This window comes from Plecotus auritus (assembly GCF_963455305.1).
Source record: "Plecotus auritus genome assembly, chromosome: 3".
NCBI lineage: Eukaryota > Metazoa > Chordata > Mammalia > Chiroptera > Vespertilionidae > Plecotus > Plecotus auritus.
In genome coordinates this window covers 222,838,056-222,858,859 of record NC_137772.1, presented here as the reverse complement: position 1 = coordinate 222,858,859, position 20,804 = coordinate 222,838,056, and the positions used below count along the sequence as shown (strand labels likewise).

Below are 20,804 nucleotides of genomic sequence, written 5' to 3'. Positions count from 1 at the left end.
TGACCCTGGCCACGTCCCTGCCCACTCTGTGCCTCAATCTCTCCTTGTGGATAATGAGGCAGGACACAGGCTCCATCGGTCCTCTTACAGCCTGTCCCTCATCTTGCAGAAAGCCTGGAAGTCCGCCAAGCCGTCCGTGGGTGGTGAGCAGTGGGGGAGTCATGCGTGTGCTGAGCCCTGCCACACCCACAGGAGGAGGCCCGCGTGGCTGGCCCCAACCACCTTTCCTTCCCTCCTGCTGCCATGGTTTCCTTCCTCAAGGGGCCATGCGCTATCCCTGAGGGTCCCCTGCAGTGACCACCCTGCCTGTCCCCACGCTGTGCACCCCAGAGCTGTCCCCACAAGCCTGGCTCAGGCCCAGGCCCAGGCCCAGGCTGCAGTCACCCCTCTTCCCAGAGCAGGCGCCTGGCTCGGCAGTGGGGATGAGGATAGACGGAGGCCCAACCCTTCCGTCTGATGCCCCGGCACCTGCTGCCTGAGGTCACAGACACCCCAGGGAGCGGGTCCAAAGCTCTGTGATGGATGAACCAGGAAGGCCGCTCCTAGAGGTGGGGAGGGAGGCTTGGGGCCCTGGCCCGCCCTACCTGGTCTGCCACACCAGCCGCAGTGCCGTTACTGAGCAGAGAAAAGGTTTCCAATTCCTGCCAGAGATTGGGGAGGGGGGAGAGATGAAGAGCCGGGAGAGATGCTCAGGGTCCCATCACCCAGGCGGTCGGGGTCTGCAGTCCCTCCCCAGGTCCCTGCCCCCAGGGCTGCTGGGAGTCACCTGCCCTCTCTTAGGGTCATATTTGGGTGTCTCCTCTCTGCAGCCATGACCGGAGAGAGGACTTCCACGCACACACTCCTACTGTGTGCCAGGCCCGGCCCCGGTGCCATCTCATCCTCTCGTTTTGGGCCTCTGAGGTGGGCACAATTATCGCACGTTCCAGGTGGAGAGAGAACTAACTCGCTCAAGGTCACAGCAAGCCTCCAGAGCCGGACCCTTCCTACGTGCAGCTTCCTGGCACACAGTAGGTGCCAAGTGCACCAAACAGACACCAACATTTCAATACGCGCCATCAGAGTTATCTGAGGATGAGGCTGAAGGGCGCGCTTTGGCGAGGGCCCTGGTGCGGAGGCCCAGGCGGGCGGGAGCGGCCCTCACGGCTGGTGTCAGCTGAGCTCAGGCTTTGGCTGCGCTTTCCTCGCCCTAAAGATTCTGAAAGTCGTTCCAGGGCTTTCGGCCAGAGAAGGAAGATCGCCTGCTGTCACTCCCTTCTGGCCTGGTCTGGCTCTGGCCACCCTCACCTACTTCTCCCCAAGGCGCCTGGTCCCCCTCTTCCGATCTCCCCACCTCCACCCCCGCCGGCCCCCCAGCACCCCGAGCCCATCTACCTGGGGCCTCTTATACGCCTTCCGAACTCGCAGCCCCAGCTTCTGAGCCAGCTCCTGACCCAGCTGAGTGACGCTTTCATCCTGGGGAGACAAGACATGGCGTGGAGCGGTTCGTCCACCCTGGTGCCGCCTGCGAGGGGGCCGCTGGCAGCCCACGATGCGGACAAGGAAGCCAGCCCCCGGGAGGGGACGCGGGCTGCCCAAGTCACATGGCTAGAGCGTGGTGGGGCTGGGGCCAGACACTGTGCTGCTGTTTTTTTCTTGTAGGGAGAGCAATGGAATAATCTTTGTTTATGTTAATATTGTCCCGTTGCCGGACACAGTAAGTGTTCAGAAAACATTCGCTGTTATCCTACTTTTTGTTTATTATTCCTGCTCCCCCAATTCAGCTTAGTTCACAGTGAGAACCTTTCTTTGGACAGTTGTCCCCATCCACACAGCACTTCCCAGCATTCACAGCAGGTCCATGTCATCTAGGTGTCATGGCTACGACTCCGTGGAGGGCAGGTGGCTTTACCCGCTGTCCAGCCCAGCGAGGGTGGTCACTTGCCTGAGGAAAGTACCCAGATGAGGGCACCCCCACGCTCTTGCTATGTGACTTGTGGGACTCTCTAATGGCCTTGCCTGGGTTTCTGATCCCATCCTCAGCACAGCCCTATGATGCATGGTATGTCATCACCCCCATTTTGCAGGGGTGCAAACCAAGGCTCAGAGAGGCTACGCCATGTGTCCAAGGTCATATAGCTAGCAGGTGGCAGACCCAAGATTAGGACCCAAAGCCAGGCCAGCAACCTGCACCGAGATCCTTTCACCATCCTGCAGTGACTTCCTCTCTGCTCTGCTCACCCAAATCTTTCTTGCTTCTCCCAGCCCCACCCAAGCCCCGCCTCCTCAGGGAGTCCTCCCAGCCCCTCCCAGGAAGCACTGACCCACCCCCAAGTCCTCTCACACGCACTATTTCAGGGATGAAGTAGGATGGACACATTATAAATGTGGAGCTGATACGCAGAGAGGGGAAGTGCTTTGTCTAAAGCCATGACTGGGGTCAATGGTGGAGCCAGGCCTAAACTGGGATATTTCCATTTGTCTCCCAGTAGACTGTGGGCCCCGAAAGGCACAGATTGGGCACCGTGTGGGCACTTAGCAAATACTTGCTAAGTGGATGGATACATGGGGAGGGGGTGATGAGCCCAGCATGCATGGGCTGGTGCAAGCAATGCTCTCTATTGGCCATTTCCCATTGTCTCCTCCCGACCTAATGACAGCCTGGACATTAGGACCCCACACAGGTGGCACCCCTTTTAGTCTCACTGCAACCCTGTGCTCCGAGTGTCTCGCTGACTCTATGATCAGAATGCCTGGGTTCAAACCTCAGCTCTGCCGCCCCCTAGCAGTGATGCTGGGGAAGTTCCTTCCTCTCTGTCCTCATCTTTAAAATGGGGATAACTGTATCCACCTCAAAGGGTTGTTTGTTGCAACTGAGTTAACACAATGTGTCTTTAGCAACACCTGGCACAGAGCTCAGTGCTAACAAAAGTATCTGCAGCTCCCTGTAACAGGAAGCTGAGGCTCAGAAAGATGGGGTGGCTTGGCCCGAGGGAGGGCCAGTGCAGAGGGCTGGCGCCTGGCCCCTGGCGTGGATGCAGAGCCACACTCACGTGGGGCAGGGCGAGCGAGCAGCGGCTGCTGCACTCATAGGCCTCCTTGTGGCGTCCCAGCTCGTTGAGGGCGCGCGCCTTGCGGAACAGCGCCCGGATGTTCTCGCCGTCCAGGCTCAGCGCCTTCTCGCTGTCCTCCAGCGCCTTCTCATACAGGCCCTGCCGGAGAGGAGCAGGTGCTCCGTTAACCCATTACCCTCTCTCCCCCAAGCCTTTGCCGCTTCCCCCCGAAGACTAGCCTCCCTTCCCTGCAGAGACAGAGGAGGCTGGAGGACCCGGCTCAGGGAGAGGCTCCAGAGCTCCAGGAAACAGCTCTGGTGTTCACACTCCGGTCAAGGGCATCCCTGTGTCCAGCTGCAGGGGCAGCCAATAGGCATTGTCAGGACACTGGAGGGAGGGGCCTTCATGCTACAGTGATGAGCCCAGTCACTCAGACACGTCTATTCCGTGTCTGCCTTCAGTTCAGAACACCATGGACTGAGCCCTGGCCGGTGTGGCTCCGTTGGTTGGGCATCGTCCTGTGCATCAAAACGTTGCTGGTTCGATTCCCGGTTAGGGCACGTGCCCGGTTGTGGGCTTGATCTCCAGTACGAGGCATGTAGGAGGCAGCCGATCAATGTTCTGCTCTCACATCTATGTTTCTCTCTCCCTCTCCCTTCCTCTCTCTCTAAAAATCCATAAAAAGTCTTTTACAACAAGAATAATAAAGGCGCCTTCAAGAGGAAGTGAGCTCAGGAGGGCAGCCAGCGTACTGAAGAGTGGGAGCCGGCACCTGGCAGGCCGTTTATCCAGAACAGTCCACTATGATTACAGGTGTCACTGAGCCTCCACAGAGCCCACAGCACAGCCTCCACAGGACCTGGCGTGTGCCTGAGTCAGCGAGCAAGCAGGGCAGGCACGAGGGGGAGGCTGGAGCTCTGAGGAGGAGAGGGGACTGAAGTGCGGAGAAAGAAGTGAGGGTGTGATGGGAGGCAAGGAGCCCAGGAGGGAGGGGAAGAGGCCAGAGGTTTGCAGAAAGAGGCCGGGGGATGAGAAGAGGGGTTCTCAGCTCTGACTGCCCACAGACTCCTGCCAATGCCCAGGCCCTCGCCCCCCTAGATCAGGTGTCCTCAAACTACGGCCCGCGGGCCACATGCGGCCCGCCGAGGACATTTATCCGGCCCGCCGGGTGCCGCTGCCTGTCCTGCTTAGCAGCCGACTCGTCCCAGGCCCGCAGTGCGCATAGGAATTTGTTCATAGTTTTTTTTTTAAACTATAGTCCGGCCCTCCAACGGTCTGAGGGACAGTGAACTGGCCCCTGTTTAAAAAGTTTGAGGACCCCTGGCCTAGATTCTAACATAACCCATCTGGGGTTGGGCTTAGGCACCAGTACCATTTTATTTTTATTTATTTTTATTTTTTTTAAATATATATTTTATTGATTTCAGAGAGGAAGGGAGAGGGAGAGATAGAGATAGAAACATCAGTGATGAGAATCATTGATTGGCTGCTTACTGCATGCCCCCCCTACTGGGGATCGAGCCCACAACCCGGGCATGTGCCCTTGACTGGTCTCAAACCCGGGACCCTTCAGTCCGCAGGCCGACGCTCTATCCACTGAGCCAACCAGTTAGAGCGCCAGTAGCATTTTAAAAATTGTTTCTTTATCTAAAACTTTTACTGATTGATTTTAGAGAAAGGGAGGGAGAGAGAGAAACATCGATTTGTTGTTCCCCTTAGCCATGCACTCATTGGTTGACTCTTGTATATGCCCCGACCAGAGATCGAATCTGCAACACTGGTGTATGGGGACAATGCTCTAACCACTGAGCCCCCCGGCCAGGGCTGGACAACCAGCATCACTTACAAAGTGTTATTATGTATTAGGGCTTTCAAAGCTCCAGGTGAGTTGCTGTGCAGCCGGGCTGAGAGCCCAGGGGGTGATGGTGAGGGTCAGACAGGAGGATGTACAGCCGGCCTGGCTCACTGGGTGGCTGGGCGTGGCGAACAGGGCGGGGGTGGGGGAGGTGGGAGGGCGCCAGGCTCACCATGGTGAAGTAGCAGGCGGCCCTGTTGACATGCAGCTTGCACAGCAGCTCCCGGGGCAGGTCCACCTGGTCGGAGGCGGCGTAGTCGGCCACGTTCAGCCCCTCCATGTACTGCACCAGGGCCTGCTTGTGGTCCTTCTCCCGGAACAGGTCATTGCCCTCAGCAAACAGGTTCTGCACCAGCTTGAGCAGAAAGGCCTGCCGGGGGGAGGGCACCGAGGGGCTCAGGGGCTTTCTCCATCCACCCCCAGCCCGGCCGCCGGCCCCCACGCCCCTTCACCATCCCCAGCCCGGCAGCCGGCACTCACCTCATATTCTTCTTGCTTTAGGGGTAGTGTCGACCTAGCAGGAAAAGAAGAGGATACACGAGGTCTGGTGAGCAGGGATCCGGCCGCATGGAGGTCCAGGAGCCAGGGCCACGGGCCAGAGGTCATGCCTGGAGTGGCTCAGTCCTCAGATGCCAGCTTAGGGATTAGAGTGAGGGAGCAGCCCGTTTTCCTCGCTAAATCCTCACCACGCTGGCTTTCCGTCCCCCGTGAGAGGGAGGGAGGAAGGCTCGTGTCTGCCCAGGCCCGGCAGCCGGGCTTTCCCAGGAGCAGGTGCTCCAGGCGAGCGGCTGTCCCCTGCCTAAGAGACCGGTCCTCTGGGAATGACCGTGCCCCCCACACCAGACCTGCAACTGCGGGCCCAGCACCACCTGCAGTCCCCCGTCCCCTTCTCCCGTCCCTTCACTCAACACAGGACCCGCCAATGCCAGGCGTGCTCCGAGCCTGCAACCCCTAGGACTCTTCGAGTCCTGTGAGACCCTCAACAAGTTCCTGACCTCTGAACCTCGGCTTTCTCATCTGCAAACTGGAGACCAGACCGCCTCCTTTCCTGGGCCGTGTGAAGACCAGAACAACGATGCGTGCGAAGGCCCAGCACGGAGCCCGAAGGATGTGCCCATTAGTGGGAACCACTGACTTTCTCTACGGTGTGCAAGGCAAGCGAGAGCATCACCGAGCACAGGTGGACGGCGGGGGAAACGGTATACGGGACAAGACCGAAGGGTTACCAGGGCCAGGGAGCGCGGGTGCGTGCGGGATTCGTGGCTCACATGCGGGGTTCGCAGATCCAGCCGCCGAGCCCCTGCCGTGCCAGCCCCTTCCCAGCACACTCCACCTCCCCACACCCCAGGGCACACGGGACCCGAACAGCAAAGGCTCCGTGAGCAAGAAGAGCCTGGAGAGAGCCTGCGGCTTCGGCGTCGCCTCCGGAGGACCCCCTGCTCAGCCCGCCCGGTGCGCACTCACTGGATGAACTGCAGCCCCTTCTCGATGTCCGCCTTCCGTCTCTGCCTCTCCATCAGTCTCTGGGGAGAGAACGGTACATCAGTCCGTCAGCAGGGGCCGGGGCCATCTGCCCCCCACCACGGACTCGCCCTCACTCATCCCTTTTTTTTTTCTTTTTTTAAAATATATTTTATTGATTTTTTTACAGAGAGGAAGGGAGAGGGATAGAGAGTTAGAAACATCGATGAGAGAGAAACATCGATCAGCTGCCTCCTGCACACTCCCTACTGGGGATGTGCCCGCAACCAAGGTACATGCCCTTGACCGGAATCGAACCCGGGACCCTTGAGTCTGCAGGCCGACGCTCTATCCACTGAGCTAAACCGGTCAGGGCTCACTCATCCCTTTTCTCAGGAGCAGAGGGGAGGTACTGAGGGCAGTAACCTGTCTCAGGGCCTCCAAAGACCGAGCCAAGCCACCCAGCTCCTGCCCTCCACGCCCGAGTCCCCCCGGACGCGGAGTTTGTCGAGTGCCCTCGATGGCCACGGGGCTGCAGGGAGGCCCCTGCCTTTCCCACCGCATGGCTTGGGCTGCAACACTGCACGGCCACCCTCCAGTTCAAGGGGAAAAGCCTTGTTTAACCACCCAACTCAGTCTGGGGAGAAGAGACAGAAAAAGCAACAAGATGCCCCTGACTAGAGATACAATGTAGCGCCACGCACTGGGCCAGGCACTCCACTAAGGGTCTTGCTGAGCCTTTCCACCACTTTACCCAGGAGGAGCTGGAGCGCAGGGAGCCCCGGTCATGAGCTGGCGTACAGCTGAGGCAGGATTTGAACCCAGGCCCCTCTCCTTTCATGCCCCGCCCCCCAGGAGCCCCTCCACTCAGCCCTATGTGCACCATATTCACACAGTACGTGGTGGTAAGAGAAATAGATGAACGAGTAGCAACTCACCCAACGCAGACTTCCTACAGATAAGAACTGACCCGGAGACGTTAACGATCAGATAATAACACGAACAGTCGCTGCGTGGTAACCACGTGCCGGGGGTTTCACGATCGTTTTACACGCAGTTCCTTCCTTAACCCTTACTCTCCGCACAACCCGGAGGGGGGGGGGGGCTGCCATAATGCCCCCTGTGTGCCGAGGGGGAAACAGAGGCACAGGGACGTTAAAGAGACCTGCCCAAGGTCACACAGCTCGTTCACGGGGGAGCTGAGATTCAAACCCCGCAACCTGGCTCCAGAGCCCCCCCACATCACCATCACCCTTCCTGTCACCCACTAAGCAATCGGCCCCGCCTCCCCCCCCCCCCCCGGGGACCCCTCAGCCTGTCATCAGGCTCAGAATAATTCCCTCCCTGGCCCGGAGCCCCCGCTGCCTCTGCACAACCTCTCCTCCTTTCTGGGTCACATGCAGTGGAGAGCTGTCCGCACTGTCTCCATATCCTCGCCTCCCACGCCACTCCCCGCTCCCGCCACCCACGCCCACTGCTCCGCAGCCGCCGGCCAAGGGCCCTCCACCCCAGGGACCTCCTCACTGCTGCGTCCGGCAGAGGGACAGGTTTCACCCGCCTTTCCTGGCCCCCCCTTCCCTCCCCCCTCCGCCGCTGCACCTGCCCGGCCCTCCTCACAGCCACCTCTCCCATCATTCCTGCTCCGTCCCTTAGGGGCTCCTTGTCCCCTGCCCAGGTCTCCAGACCAGGCATCCAGGCTTCCACAGGGACAATACTCCTGTTCTCCTCAAGCCACACGCTCTCCCCAGGTGAACCCTTGCACTTGGTGACCCCTGAGTCACCTCGATGACTCACAAATCTGTCCCGCCCACCAGGCCCCCCCCCACCCCCCTATTTCAGATTCCTATCTCTGGCTTTCTGGGTAGAGCTACCTGGATGTGCAATGATTTCCATGCCTTTCCCAATCCTCGGCTCTCTACCTAGAATGCCCCCCACCCCCTGCACACACACACACACACACACACACACACCCACACCCACACACACACACACACCTAGCCAACTCCATTCATCCTTCAAGACCCAGCTCAGAGGCCTCCGTAACCAGAAAGTCCTCCCTGGTCCACTCCCGGTGGGTTTCTTGATCCTCGAACTCATAACATCCCAATCTTTTTAAAATATATTTTTATTATTGATCTCAGAGAGGAAGGGAGAGGGAGAGAGAGATAGAAACATCAATGAGATGGGGTTGGGGGGGGCAATGGTAAGATATGTACACAGCCGAAACCGGTTTGGCTCAGTGGATAGAGCATCGGCCTGCAGACTGAAGGGTCCCAGGTTCGATTCTGGTCAAGGGCATGTGCCTTGGTTGCGGGCACATCTGCAGTAGGGGGTGTGCAGGAGGCAGCTGACCGATGTTTCTCTCTCATCGATGTTTCTAGCTCTCTATCCCTCTCCCTTCCTCTCTGTAAAAAATCAATAAAATATATTTTAAAAAAAGATATGTACACATATAATACCTTAATAAAAAAAATAAAAAAAAGAAACATCAATGAGGACAGAGGATCATTGATGGCTATCTCCTGTACACCCCACACTGGGGATCGAGCCCGCAACCCAGGCATGTGCCCCGACTGGGACTCGAACTGTGACCTCCTGGTTCATAGGTAGACACGCAACCACTGAGCCATGCTGGCCGGGCAAAACATCCCAATGTTAACTCAGCAGCTTCTCCCTAACCCTGTTTCTCTTCCATTAACCCCCAACTCCAGTCATAGCTGCGACTGCCATCCTGTTCAATCTTCCACCTTTACCTGTGGAACGTTTCTCCCTCCGCAGCTCCTCCCGCCCCTGCACAGCCGGGCCTGCGCTCAGGCCCTCAGCATCTCCTGCCAGCAGCCTCCAGGGAGGCCCCTCCACCTGCTGCCATGGGTTGGCGGTCCAGGATATCTGTCTAACACACGTCAGTGCCACGCCCCTGCTCAACACCCTTCCGGGTGTGCGCACACACACACACACACACACACACACACACAAAGGAATGCAGGTTTTTTTTAAAGTTGAAAACCGAATACACTCTGTCGCCTAGTAATGTAGCAATGCCAGTTTTCCGGGTCTGATAAGATAAGACAACTATATGTTACCATCCGGGAAAGCTGGGTAGGGAACTCTGTGCTATTTTTGCAATTTCCTGTGAATAAAAAGTTAAACAAACAAACCCTTCCATGACACCTACTAGCAGGGCAAGTCCCGGGCACACAGCACCGCAGGCACGGCCTCCCCCCAGCCCGGCCCAGCTGGACTCTCACACTCTGGCAACGTCCCATTCAAGCTGCCCATCTGTCTGGAACGCCCTTCAGACCCTCGCTTCCTTCCCCGCCCCCCCCCCCCCCCCCCGGCCCGGTGCGCGGTGCTTCCGTAAAGCTCGGCCCCGTGGGTCCTCTACAGGGAGCCTGCCTTCCCCGACGGCCCTAGCACAGCCCCGAGCTCACCACAGCCGCTGCACTTGGCCTGGTTAACTGGCCTGGGGTGCTGTGTGCCCCGCTCTCTCCAAACCACGAGCTCCCTGAAGGCGTAGGCTGCCCCTGGCTCATCTCCGGGAGCCAGAGGAACTGGCCCTGAACCCACGTGGGGAAGGGGAGCCACGCGAACCCTAAATAACAGTGGAGGCTGATTTCAGTCCTCAGTTACCAAGCACTTTCTCCTACAGACATTGTTCTGGGACAGTGGTCGGCAAACTGCGGCTCTGTTGACTAATGAGTTTGCCGACCACTGACCTAGACTCTCGATTCCAATAATTACAGGCTGTTGTTGTTCCTTGTGATTAAGCCCCTATCCCAGTGGTCGGCAAACTCATGAGTCAACAGAGCCGCAGTTTGCCGACCACTGTCCTAGGAGCTTTAAATGTAATACTCAACCCTTACCACATCCCTGAGAAGGTACTGTCATCACCCCCATTTTACAGATGAGGAAACCAAGGCTCCAGGAGCTGAGATGATCTGTCAGTCAGTAAGTGATGAGCTGGAGTTTGAACCCTGGCAGTCGGACGCTGGAGGCCACCCAGTCACCTCCCAACCCAACGGCGTTCCTCCCCATCCCCACGCCCACAGGACGTCGCCAGTCTCAGCCCACACGCCACCGCCTGGCACTCACCTGTCCCAGGTTTCTTGAAAAAGTAGCAGCCAGTGCAGACTGCAGACCACACACACACACACACACACACACACACACGCACTCACATGCACACTCACACACACACGCATGCGCACACGCACGCGCACACACACACTCGCTCGCACACTCACACATGCGCGCGCGCGCACACACACACACACACACGAGCACACGCACACACACACTCACACATACGAGCACACGCACACACATGCGCGAGTGCACACACACGCTCCCTGAGGTTATGTCATCTGCAAGATCCCTGGCTGTCTCCTGACTCCCCAGCCTCAGTGGCTTCCTCGGAGACCTGGGAAGGTTTCTTCCCGCCATCCCGACCTCATCCGTCAGCACGAGGTCTGCACCCATCCCTGCCCCACAGTGCTATGGGCCCTGCCAGGCCACCCTCGGACCCTCGGCTCCAAGGAGGCCAGGAAGGGGTTTCGGCTCATTTGCGGAGATTATCCACTGAGCGTCAAGCACCTTCTATGGCGGGGGTTTGAACCTGGGGTCCACGAGACAATTCAGGGGTCCATTGACAAGTTTGTTTGCTTTGTTTTTCAATCCTCACCCGAGAATATTTTCCCCACTGCTTTTCAGAGAAAGTAGAAAGGAGGAGGGTGTAGGGGAGAGAGAGAAAGAGAGAGAGAAACAATGATGTGAGAGAAACACATCGATTGGTTGCCTCCTGCACTGACCCTAACTGGGGGCCAGGGGTCGAACCTGCAACCCAGGTATGTGTCCTTGACCTGCATCGAACCTGCCACCCTTCAGTGCCCAGGTCGACGCTCTAACCACTGCGCATGCCGGCTAGGGCCATTCACAAGCTTTTTTCAAGAACCTCTACCTGATATTTAGCGTGCCCTTCAATTATGGATGTAGGCGATCCACCATTATAGTCTCAGTGCTAGAAATCACTGCTTTCCCGTCACATTCCAGCTACTGCAGACATAACAAAATACCGCTCACTCTCATCACCACGGCGGAGCGATGGCAGTTATGTTCTCACCGCTGGGTCTTGCTTTTCAGCGCACTGATAAAAACGCACGGCCACAGGCCCACAGGACTGGTTTCCTCTGGCAGCCTGTGTGTTTCAGGTCTAATGCACCGAAAAGCAGCATCTGAGGAGGCTTCCCAGGCTGCCTGGCGGGTCGGAGGGGCAGCGATGATTTAAAAGCTCCTTTCTAAGGAATCATGTTTTTATCCCTCCAATAATCTCACAAGTAGGTGTTATTGTCCCCACTTCCCACAGAAAAGCCAGGCTTGAAAAACTTAAATCATAAAATAAAAAGTGAGCCTGTCAAGTGTGCTCAGCGGTCATGGTTCGATTCCCGGTCAGGGCACAGGCCCGGTTTGTGGGTTCGATCCCCAGGGTGGGGCGTGCAGGAAGCAGCGGATCAATGATTCTCTCTCGTCATTGATGTTTCTCTCTCTCTCTCACTCTCTCTCTCTCTCCCTTCTTTGAAATCAATAAAAGTATATTTAGCCCTAGCCGGTTTGGCTCAGTGGATAGAGCATTGGCCTGCAAACTGAAAGGTCCCGGGTTCGATTCCAATCAAGGGTATATGCCTGGGTTGCGGGCTCGATCCCCAGTGTGGGGTGTGCAGGAGGCAGCCGATCAATGATTCTCTCTCATCACTGATGTTTCTATCTCTCTCTCCCTCTCCCTTCCTCGCTAAAATCAATAAAAAGTCTATTTTTTAAAAAAAATAAAAGTATATTTAAAAATAAAATTAGCCCTAACCGGTTTGGCTCAGTGGATAGAGCGTCGGCCTGTGGACTGAAGGGTCCCAGGTTCGATTCCGGTCAAGGGCATGTACCTTGGTTGCGGGCACATCCCCAGTAGGAGGTGTGCAGGAGGCAGCTGATCGATGTTTCTCTCTCATCGATGTTTCTAACTCTCTATCCCTCTCCCTTCCTCTCTGTAAAAAATCAATAAAATATATTAAAAATAAAATTAAAAAGTGAGGCTTGGCAGGTCCGTAACTTGCCCACGGCCACGTGGCTGCCAAGGGAGGAAGCTGGCGGTACCCGCACGCCCCCAGGCGCCCCCAGGCGCCCCCAGGCGCCCCCAGGAGCCCCTGTGAAGGAACGAACAGGGAATGGAATGCCCCCACCCGGGCCTCAGCAACTCGCACTCTGTTTACTTTAAACTGGCCACCTCCGCAGAAACCAAAGTTCAGGAAACTGCCCCAGGCCCGACCCCCACAAACCAAACTAAGAGTCAGCAGCAGCACAGCTTACTCCCCCGGCCCGCGTGTTCCGTGTTCCGGTTATAGGGCTTTACCTATCATCATCTCTCAGGCTCCCAACGACCTGGGGCCAAACGGCACAGGAAGGGCCGGAAGCCACATCTCGCGTCGGGGGGCCAGGCTCCTGCTCCATCCCCACCCGCCAGCTGTGGTGCTCAAGTGAGATGTTTCCACAAGAACTCTTTTTTTTTTTTTTTTTTTTTTTAACAGAAAAGTAACAGAAGCTCATTGTACAACCCTTGGGAATTACGGGCAAGTATAACAAAGCAAAACAGAAAATACTCCAAGTCCGGTAGCTCAGAGTGACCGCTTAACATTGTGGGGTGTTTCTTTCTTTGGGGCAATTGGGAAGTCGCCACTCCTGCTCCTGGGACCCTGGAAATCCTGGCGGCTGTACCCCTGGTACACGGAGCATCGGGAGTGTCCCGGCTGCTCTGCCTACTTCACGGCCCGGAGACAGGGAGGCAGGTCGGGTCGGCGCAAGGAGCCGTGTGCAGGTGCAGGCCTGGGTTCCAATGCCAGCGCTGCCCACACTGGCTTCCGGGGCACCGCTCTGAGCCTAAGCTTTTGTCCTTTGCAACATGGAGCTGAGGACATGCACTTGGCAAGACAACGTGCAGACTTACGAAGTGTGCCCCCACAGAGGAGCTGGGAAACTTGTGTTTCTGCCGAGCTGGAGGCCGAGGGAGCCCCTGGCAACTCACAAAATTAGCCTAAAGCCCACACCGATGTCTTCGCAGTTTCTGTCTAGGCCACTCGTTTTTGGCAAGGGCTGTTCTGGAACACCCCGCTACTATCGCTCATTTATTCAACACCTGTCCGCAGAACATCTGCAGGTGCAAGGGGCGCTGCCGGATGCTGGGGGGCGAGGTTAACCAAGTCCTTGGCCTTGTGGAGTTGGTGTTCCAGGCGTGGGAAGACAAAGAAACAGGTCAGTGTCAAATGCACAAGTAAGGATACAGCTAAGAGTTACAAAGAAACTAAAATCGGAAATGGCAGGGAGGGCTGGGAGCTCAGGGAAGGCCCTGCTGAGGAGGTGGTGTTTAAGAGACAAAAGAAGGAGCCAGCGTGAGGACATGGGAGGTGGGTAAGAGGGCACCCGGCCGAGGATACAGCAAAGGCAGCGGCCCTGAGGTGGGGACGAGCTTAGGATGTGCAGGAAAAGACAGAGGCCCGTGTGTCAGCGCTGGAGGGAAGGCGAGCCCAGCAGGAAGCAAGGTGCGAGGGGCAGGCCCCGCTGGAGACGCCGTGCTCCGCGTGGGTCAGCAAACCACCGGCAGGTGCGCAGCAGAGGACTGACAGGGCTCGTTTAAATCTTGGGAAGATGCCTTTGGCGGCTGCACTGAGGATGGATGCCAGGAGGGGAAGCTGGAAAATGAGCTGGGAGGCGACGGCAGTGGTCCAGGCCTGGATCAAGAGGGATGTGGAGCCCACTCAGGAACATTCTGGAAGTTATTACACGCTCATGGAACCGCAACCACAACTACCAGTATGCCCTATAAGGACGCTGGGTGGTCTTTATAGCTTTCGATGTTCCCTCATTTGAGGCTCACAGCAAACCCCAAGGACTGAACCAGCAAGGCCATTTCCCAGACCAGGAGACTGAGGACACGCCTGATGAAATGCTCATGCCCCAGATCACGCAGCCAGCACGTGCTGGAGCCGGGAGTGCACCTCAGGACCTTGGACTCCCTGCCCTGCACTCCTCTGCCCGCGGAGGGGGGCGGGGAATGACAGGGAATGCTGTGGGGAATGGGAGCCGATGGGCCTCGGAAAACCCCAGCGGGGTCACAGCGGCCACCTCCCCTGTGGCCCTCGCAGGAAGTGCTCGGCGGCTGCTCGCTGGCTGACCCCCGCCCTTCGGAAGCCACGACTCTGACACGCTGTCCCTTTTCTGAGTCGCAGTGTGGACAGGGGAGGAGGAGCTGGAGCGTGGGTGACCCGTAGTTTTCTCCTTCTGAGAAAGAGGGACATCTCCAACCTTCAAGGACTGTCATGAGAATTAATGAGACTGTGATACAAACGTTAGATAATTAGGGTTTCCAGACCGATAAGAGCTCCACGGAGACCGAAAGAAGGCGTCACCCCTGCACGGCAGCTAAGACCTCAGACTCGGGAGCCTACTGTGCCTGACCCCCTGCTCCCCCACAGCGTGTGATCTTGGAGCCTCAGTCTTCTCGTCTGCAAAATGGGGCTGTTGATAACTGCTCCTGCCTCAACGAGTTGTTAAGAGGTTTCAGTAGCCCTAGCCGGTTTGGCTCACTGGATAGAGCGTCGGCCTGGGGACTGAAGGGTCCCAGGTTCGATTCCGGTCAAGGGCATGTACCTTGGTTGCGGGCACATCCCCAGTGGGAGGTGTGCAGGAGGCAGCTGATCGATGTTTCTCTCTCATCGATGTTTCTAACTCTCTATCCCTCCCCCTTCCTCTCTGTAAAAAATCAATAAAAATATATATTTAAAAAAAAAAAAGAAACCTGGGAATTCCACAAAAAAAAAAAAAAAAAAAAAGAGGTTTCAGTAAGACACCAAGTGCCAAGCACCGTGCTGGCACAGAGCAGTGTGAAATATGTGGTGGCCGCTGTGGCCACGGCCACCATGACCATCAAGCTGGTGGCCCGAGGCTGACACGGGGCTCAGGAGTCGCCGCTGACCGTAAGTCGGCTGTAGGTGGGTTCTGAATCAGAAATGCGCTGCCCCTTCCTCGGGGCCTCCACAGCCTGGCGGGGAAACGGCGCTAACGCACCTGCAGAAGCCATCAGGACGCTCGCGAAGAAAGCAGGCGAGCAGGGGAGATGAGTGAGGTGGAAGGCAGCCCTGTCGCTGGTGATGACAGAGAAAGGAAAATGAGCCCTGTTCTATGGGCCATTAAATGTGATGAAAAGAACTGGCTTCTGCGGAGGCCCCTGGGAGCTGACACGGAGCGGTCACTGCAGCAACCCAGGCTGAGGCTCCAGCTTCACACTGCAGCCCGACTTCCTCAGGGGACCCCTCCGCCTTCCGCTGTCTGAAGACCCCCACCGCTGGCCCCGTCAGCCCCCTTCTCCCTCCCTCCCTCCCAGCCACACCCAGGCCCACACTGGGCTCGCTCAAGAGCCAGACTCCCTGGGTTTGCTCTCTGGCTCTGCCTCTTACACAATGTCAATCTCTCCGAGCCACAGTTTCTTCATCTGTAAAATGGGGATAATTAGCCCTGGCCGGTGTGGCTCAGTTGGTTGGAGCATCATCCTGTACCCCAAAAGGTGGCGGGTTTGATTTCCGGTCAGGGCCCATGCAGGAGGCAGCTGATTTATTTTTCTCTCTCACATTGATGTTTCTCTCTCCCTCCCTTCCTCTAAGATCAATTAAAAATAATAAAAATAATAAATAAGATGGGGACAATTATAGTGCCTACCTATAGGGCTATTACAAAATTAAATAATCTAATCTAGGAAAAAGCACTCACACAGGACCTGACCACTAGGTAACTGCTGGATCGGTGTGTTTAAATCAATAAAAATGTATACACTCCTCTAGTTCCTCTCATTTGTGTCTCCTGTCCTGATCCCCGGGCACCGAGCTTCTCCCACAAGGTACCATCAAACATCATCAAATCTCAGGGTTCATTTTCAGGAAGGAAAACTTAGGCCCTGAGAACCCAAGGGAGCTCCATGGCAGAGCCAGACTAGTATATATATATATATATATTTTAATATATTTTATTGATATTTCACAGAGAGGAAGGGAGAGGGATAGAGAGCTAGAAACATCGATGAGAGAGAAACATCAATCAGCTGCCTCCTGCACACCTCCCACTGGGGATGTGCCCGCAACCAATGTACATGCCCTTGACCGGAATCGAACCCGGGACCCTTCAGTCCGCAGGCCGACGCTCTATCCACTGAGCCAAACCGGTTTCAGCAAGACTAGTGTATATTTTATTGACATTTAGAGAGAGGGGGAGGAAAGAGGGAAACATCGATGCGAGAAACAAACATCGATCGGCTGCCTCCAGCATGCGCCCCAACTGGGGATTGAACCCGCAACCTTTTGGTGTACAGGACAATGCTCCCACTAACTGAGCCACACTGGCCAGGGCCTGTCACCTATACTGTGGCTGCACCAGATGATCTGCCTGTTCCTTCTATACGTGGCCCTGCCCTTATCGTCTCAGTGCATCTCCTTAGAACACCCTTGTTATGGCCTTTCTGAAGCCATCTTCCAAATATTCAAATGGCACTTCTAGGAAGAACTTCCACCTCCAGACAAAACAAGCCGTCCTCCGTCCTCCTCCCCCCTCCGTCCTCCTCTCCTCTCCTCTCCGGTGGGACATGATTCACTTTGACAACACAATGGCTGGAAGCTTCCTCCTGGCACCTCCACGGAGGCCTGGGGCACAGAGTGAGTCAGACCCAGTTCCTGTCCTTGGGCAGCTCAAGTTAATCAAATCCATATCTTTTTCCTGTCCAAGCTACCAGCTCCTCCACGGTACCCCGGCAGGCACCCGGCAGGCACTAAAGAACTGAACTTAGATCTCCACGCTCGGGGCCCGATCCTCCTCCCACGGCCCCCCTGCCTCCCCCAGTCTCACTTCCAGAAACCTCCGAGAGGACCTTTACTGGGCCAACCCTGGGAGGCCCTGGGACGTGGGGCCATTTTAACAAAGCTCCCTGGCCTGGGGGACCCGCTGACCTTTTCGCTTAAGCCTCCACCCCTGTTGCATTTGCCAGTTCAGATTGTGCTGGTCTCTGTTCTTGTCTACATAGCTAAGACGGAGGTGGCCCGATAACATGGTGGCACCTATTACAGCCATTGTGTTGTCAACGGTCTCACAGGTCTGGGTTCAAATCCAGCTGGGCGATCTTGGGCCAGCCACAAAAATCCTGTGTTTCTCAGTGTCTTCAACTGTGAAATGGAGACTAGTAACACCCACCCCTCACGGAGCCAGAAAGAATCAGAGAGGCCGAAACCGGTTTGGCTCAGTGGATAGAGCGTCAGCCTGCGGACTGAAGGGTCCCGGGTTCGATTCCGGTCAAGGGCATGTGCCTTGGTTGCGGGCACATCCCCAGTGGGGGGTGTGCAGGAGGCAGCTGATCGATGTTTCTCTCTCATCAATGTTTCTAGCTCTCTATCCCTCTCCCTTCCTCTCTGTGAAATATCAATAAAATATATTAAAAAAAAAAAAAAAAAAAAGAATCAGAGAGAAAGCATGTCAACCTCCCAGCGCAGAGGCAAGTGTGGGGAGCCCAGGGATTACAGACTTCCCCATCCAGCCAAGCCTCCCCGTCCTTCCAAGTGCAAGCCCCACTTCCTGGAGGAAGGCTTCCCTAACTTTTCCAGGTTACCCAAGAGCTCTCTCTTCTCTCCACTGCCCCTGCTTGACCCCAGGACTGAGCGCTTCCTGGTTCTCTCCTTGGTTCACAAATTCAACCCCAAGCCTGCCCCGTAGCACTTCCCGTGGTCACAAGAGGCGCTTGAAAAGTCACTTGCTAAGGGAGCCCAGGACTCTGGGAAAGGGTGAAGACTTGGAATCAGAAAACCAGGCAGGAAAGTTACAGAGCGAGACATGCTATTCTCGAAGCGTCAGGTTTCTCAACTGAAAAGTGAGGATTGAAAACTGTCGCCCTGACATGGCTGCGTGGAGGGCAGAGGAGCCAACACACGTGGAAGCCCTTCTGTTATGAACCGGAAGTGCTAGTTAAGCGTACATTATTTGCAGACTCTCACGTCCAAACCTACTGACGCCTCAACTCTCCTATACCTGAGACTCGAGACTAGCTCATTCCAGAGCTCCTTAGCCACCCAAACCCACATTCTTTTTTTAAAAAACATCAATGATGAGAGAGAAGCATTGATCAGCTGCCTCCTACACCACCCCGACTGGAGCATGTGCCTGGACTGGGAATCAGGACCCTGACCTCCTGGTTCATAGGTGGACGCTTAACCACTGAGCCACGCCGGCTGGACCCAAACCCACATTCTTCTTTTTCTTTTTTTAATATATTTTATTGATTTTTTTTACAGAGAGGAAAGAAGAGGGATAGAGAGTTAGAAACATCGATGAGAGAGAAACATCGATCAGCTGCCTCCTGCACACCCCCCACTGGGGATGTGCCCGCAACCAAGGTACATGCCCTTGACCGGAATCGAACCTGGGACCCTTCAGTCCGCAGGCCGACGCTCTATCCACTGAGCCAAACCGGTTAGGGCACCAAACCCACATTCTTAACTGTCCGTCAGAAACAAAAAGCCAAGAGCTGAGAATTCCCTGCATCCATGGAACACAAACCCCATCCCAGCTCAGGGGCCACACATCTCTCCCATCCTCAGATCGCATCCCTCCTGGACACAGGTCCCTCCTTCCCGGCCTAAGGCATCAGCACCTCAAACCTGCTCCAACGGCCAAGGTCCCTATGGGAAGTGGAAATGGAGAAAGACAACACTGTGGGTTTGGCTGTATGTGGGGAGCGAGGAGGGGCAGTCATGGTAGTACAACTGACGATTCCGCTGGAACTCTGCTTCCCACCATTGCTCAATGTACTGTAATTATGGAATTCTTGTGAAAATTCAAGGATCTGCGTTCTGCTAGTTTCCTGAGACTTGATGGATTCCAGGCTCTGAGAAAAATGGTAAGAAGTTGGGGTTCGTGGCCTGGTCCCTGGGAACCAAAGTCCCAGTGAGCAACCCCAGAGAAATGAAATTCCTGACAAAGCTGCGGTGGGACCCCAGCCCCCCACTCCTGCCCGCCCCCCTTCAGCTCCCATCCTGGACCCCGACTCTACTGTTCCCCACTAATGCCATTTGTCACACAGCCACCAGGGTCTGTCAGTGACCCCTCCTACCTGATTTCCCCTGGGAAACCGGCTTTGTGTCTGTGACCCCCAAACCTGCAGGCGGCTTTTACGGGGAAATGGGTAAAACGAGGGAGCAGGCCCGGGCGGTCCGAGGCCACTGAGGATGGGAGGGGTCCGAGGCTGGGGGTCGGCAGTTCCGGGGGACTCCTCTCCCAGGGGTGCCCCCCATCCCAGGCGCTGGGGCGCCTCTCGCAGCCCCCGTGAGCCCCACTCCTCCCAGGACTTGGGGCCCCGGAGTTGGCCCCGCGACCGGAAATACCCACCGCCCCGACCGCGCCCCCCTTTCCTGCCGCCGCCTTCCCCCCCCCACCCCCGCCGGGCTGCAGGCCCGGAATCCCCGGGCTCGCGTGGCCACCGCAGCCGGCTTGGGCGGCCCGTCGGCGGGCGCAGTCCACGGCTCTCGCTGTGGTCCCTCCAGCTCCCGGCGCTGCGGGGCCAAGGCGCACACAAAAGGCTGGGCCCCTTCGCGGGCATGGGCCAAGCATCCGCGCACCCCAAAGCTCCGATCGCCGAGAGCACCCCCTAAAGAAAATTCCCAGGCACCCCCCACCCCCCCGAGCTTCAGGGGCGCCCCGATCACCCAGCGGCAGGTGCCCCCGGCCGCCCAATAACTTTGAAACTTTGGGGCAGGGCACGGGGACCGGGAGGGGGAGCCCCCAAAAGGAGGAAATGGGGGTGGGGGGGCCATTGCTTTAGTTCCGCCAAATGCACTTTCCAGGTGGCCCCGCGCAGCTCCGGCCGGACCGGGCTCCCTCGCCGCCCCCCGGCCCCGCGCCCCCGCCCCGCGCCCGGCCCGACGCCCTCCCGCCGGCCGCCCGGACGCTCGGCCCGGCCTCGCCCCGGGGCGCGGGCGCCCCTGCACTCACCTCTCCGGCTGCGCTCCCCGCGGGCCTGCGCCGAGCCCGATAAGTGGTATGCTATGACTAGAGGTATGATTACGTTATTATTATTAGTAATAATAAGAGTAAGTGCTATTTAATTACGGGCGGCCGCATCCTGCTCGCGGCGCCGCCGCCCCGGCAGCTCCGTGCATGCGGCCCCGGCGCTGCACTTCCATCAGCAGCCGCTCGGCCGCCGCTGGGGCAGCACCGGGTGGAGGCCCGTCCGATCCACGGCGCTTCCTCCTCGGGTCCTAGCGCGGCTCCCCAGCCAGGCGCCGGGAGGCGGGGGGAGGGCGGCGCGGGGCGCACCTGGGGGCCCTGGGGGCGGGGACGTCCCGCTCCCCCTGGAAAGCTCATGCCTGGAATTCATCTTTCCTTTCTCT

The 20,804-nt window shown here is 57.1% G+C and overlaps 1 protein-coding gene across 1 annotated transcript in view; it reads right to left on the bottom strand.

The window, feature by feature from the left end:
* The window catches only part of ZC3H7B (zinc finger CCCH-type containing 7B), a 38,337-nt gene extending 17,790 nt beyond the window's left edge, over positions 1-20,547 (bottom strand). The window contains exons 1-7 of the mRNA XM_080659709.1: positions 20,407-20,547; positions 6,352-6,410; positions 5,368-5,401; positions 5,060-5,257; positions 3,033-3,191; positions 1,375-1,455; positions 585-641 (exon numbers count right to left, since the gene is read on the bottom strand). Of these exons, the coding sequence (XP_080515835.1) occupies positions 585-641; positions 1,375-1,455; positions 3,033-3,191; positions 5,060-5,257; positions 5,368-5,401; positions 6,352-6,404 (582 nt within the window). The 5' untranslated portion in view covers positions 6,405-6,410; positions 20,407-20,547. The remainder of the gene's footprint in view (positions 1-584; positions 642-1,374; positions 1,456-3,032; positions 3,192-5,059; positions 5,258-5,367; positions 5,402-6,351; positions 6,411-20,406) is intronic.
* Positions 20,548-20,804: the final 257 nt, after the last annotated feature.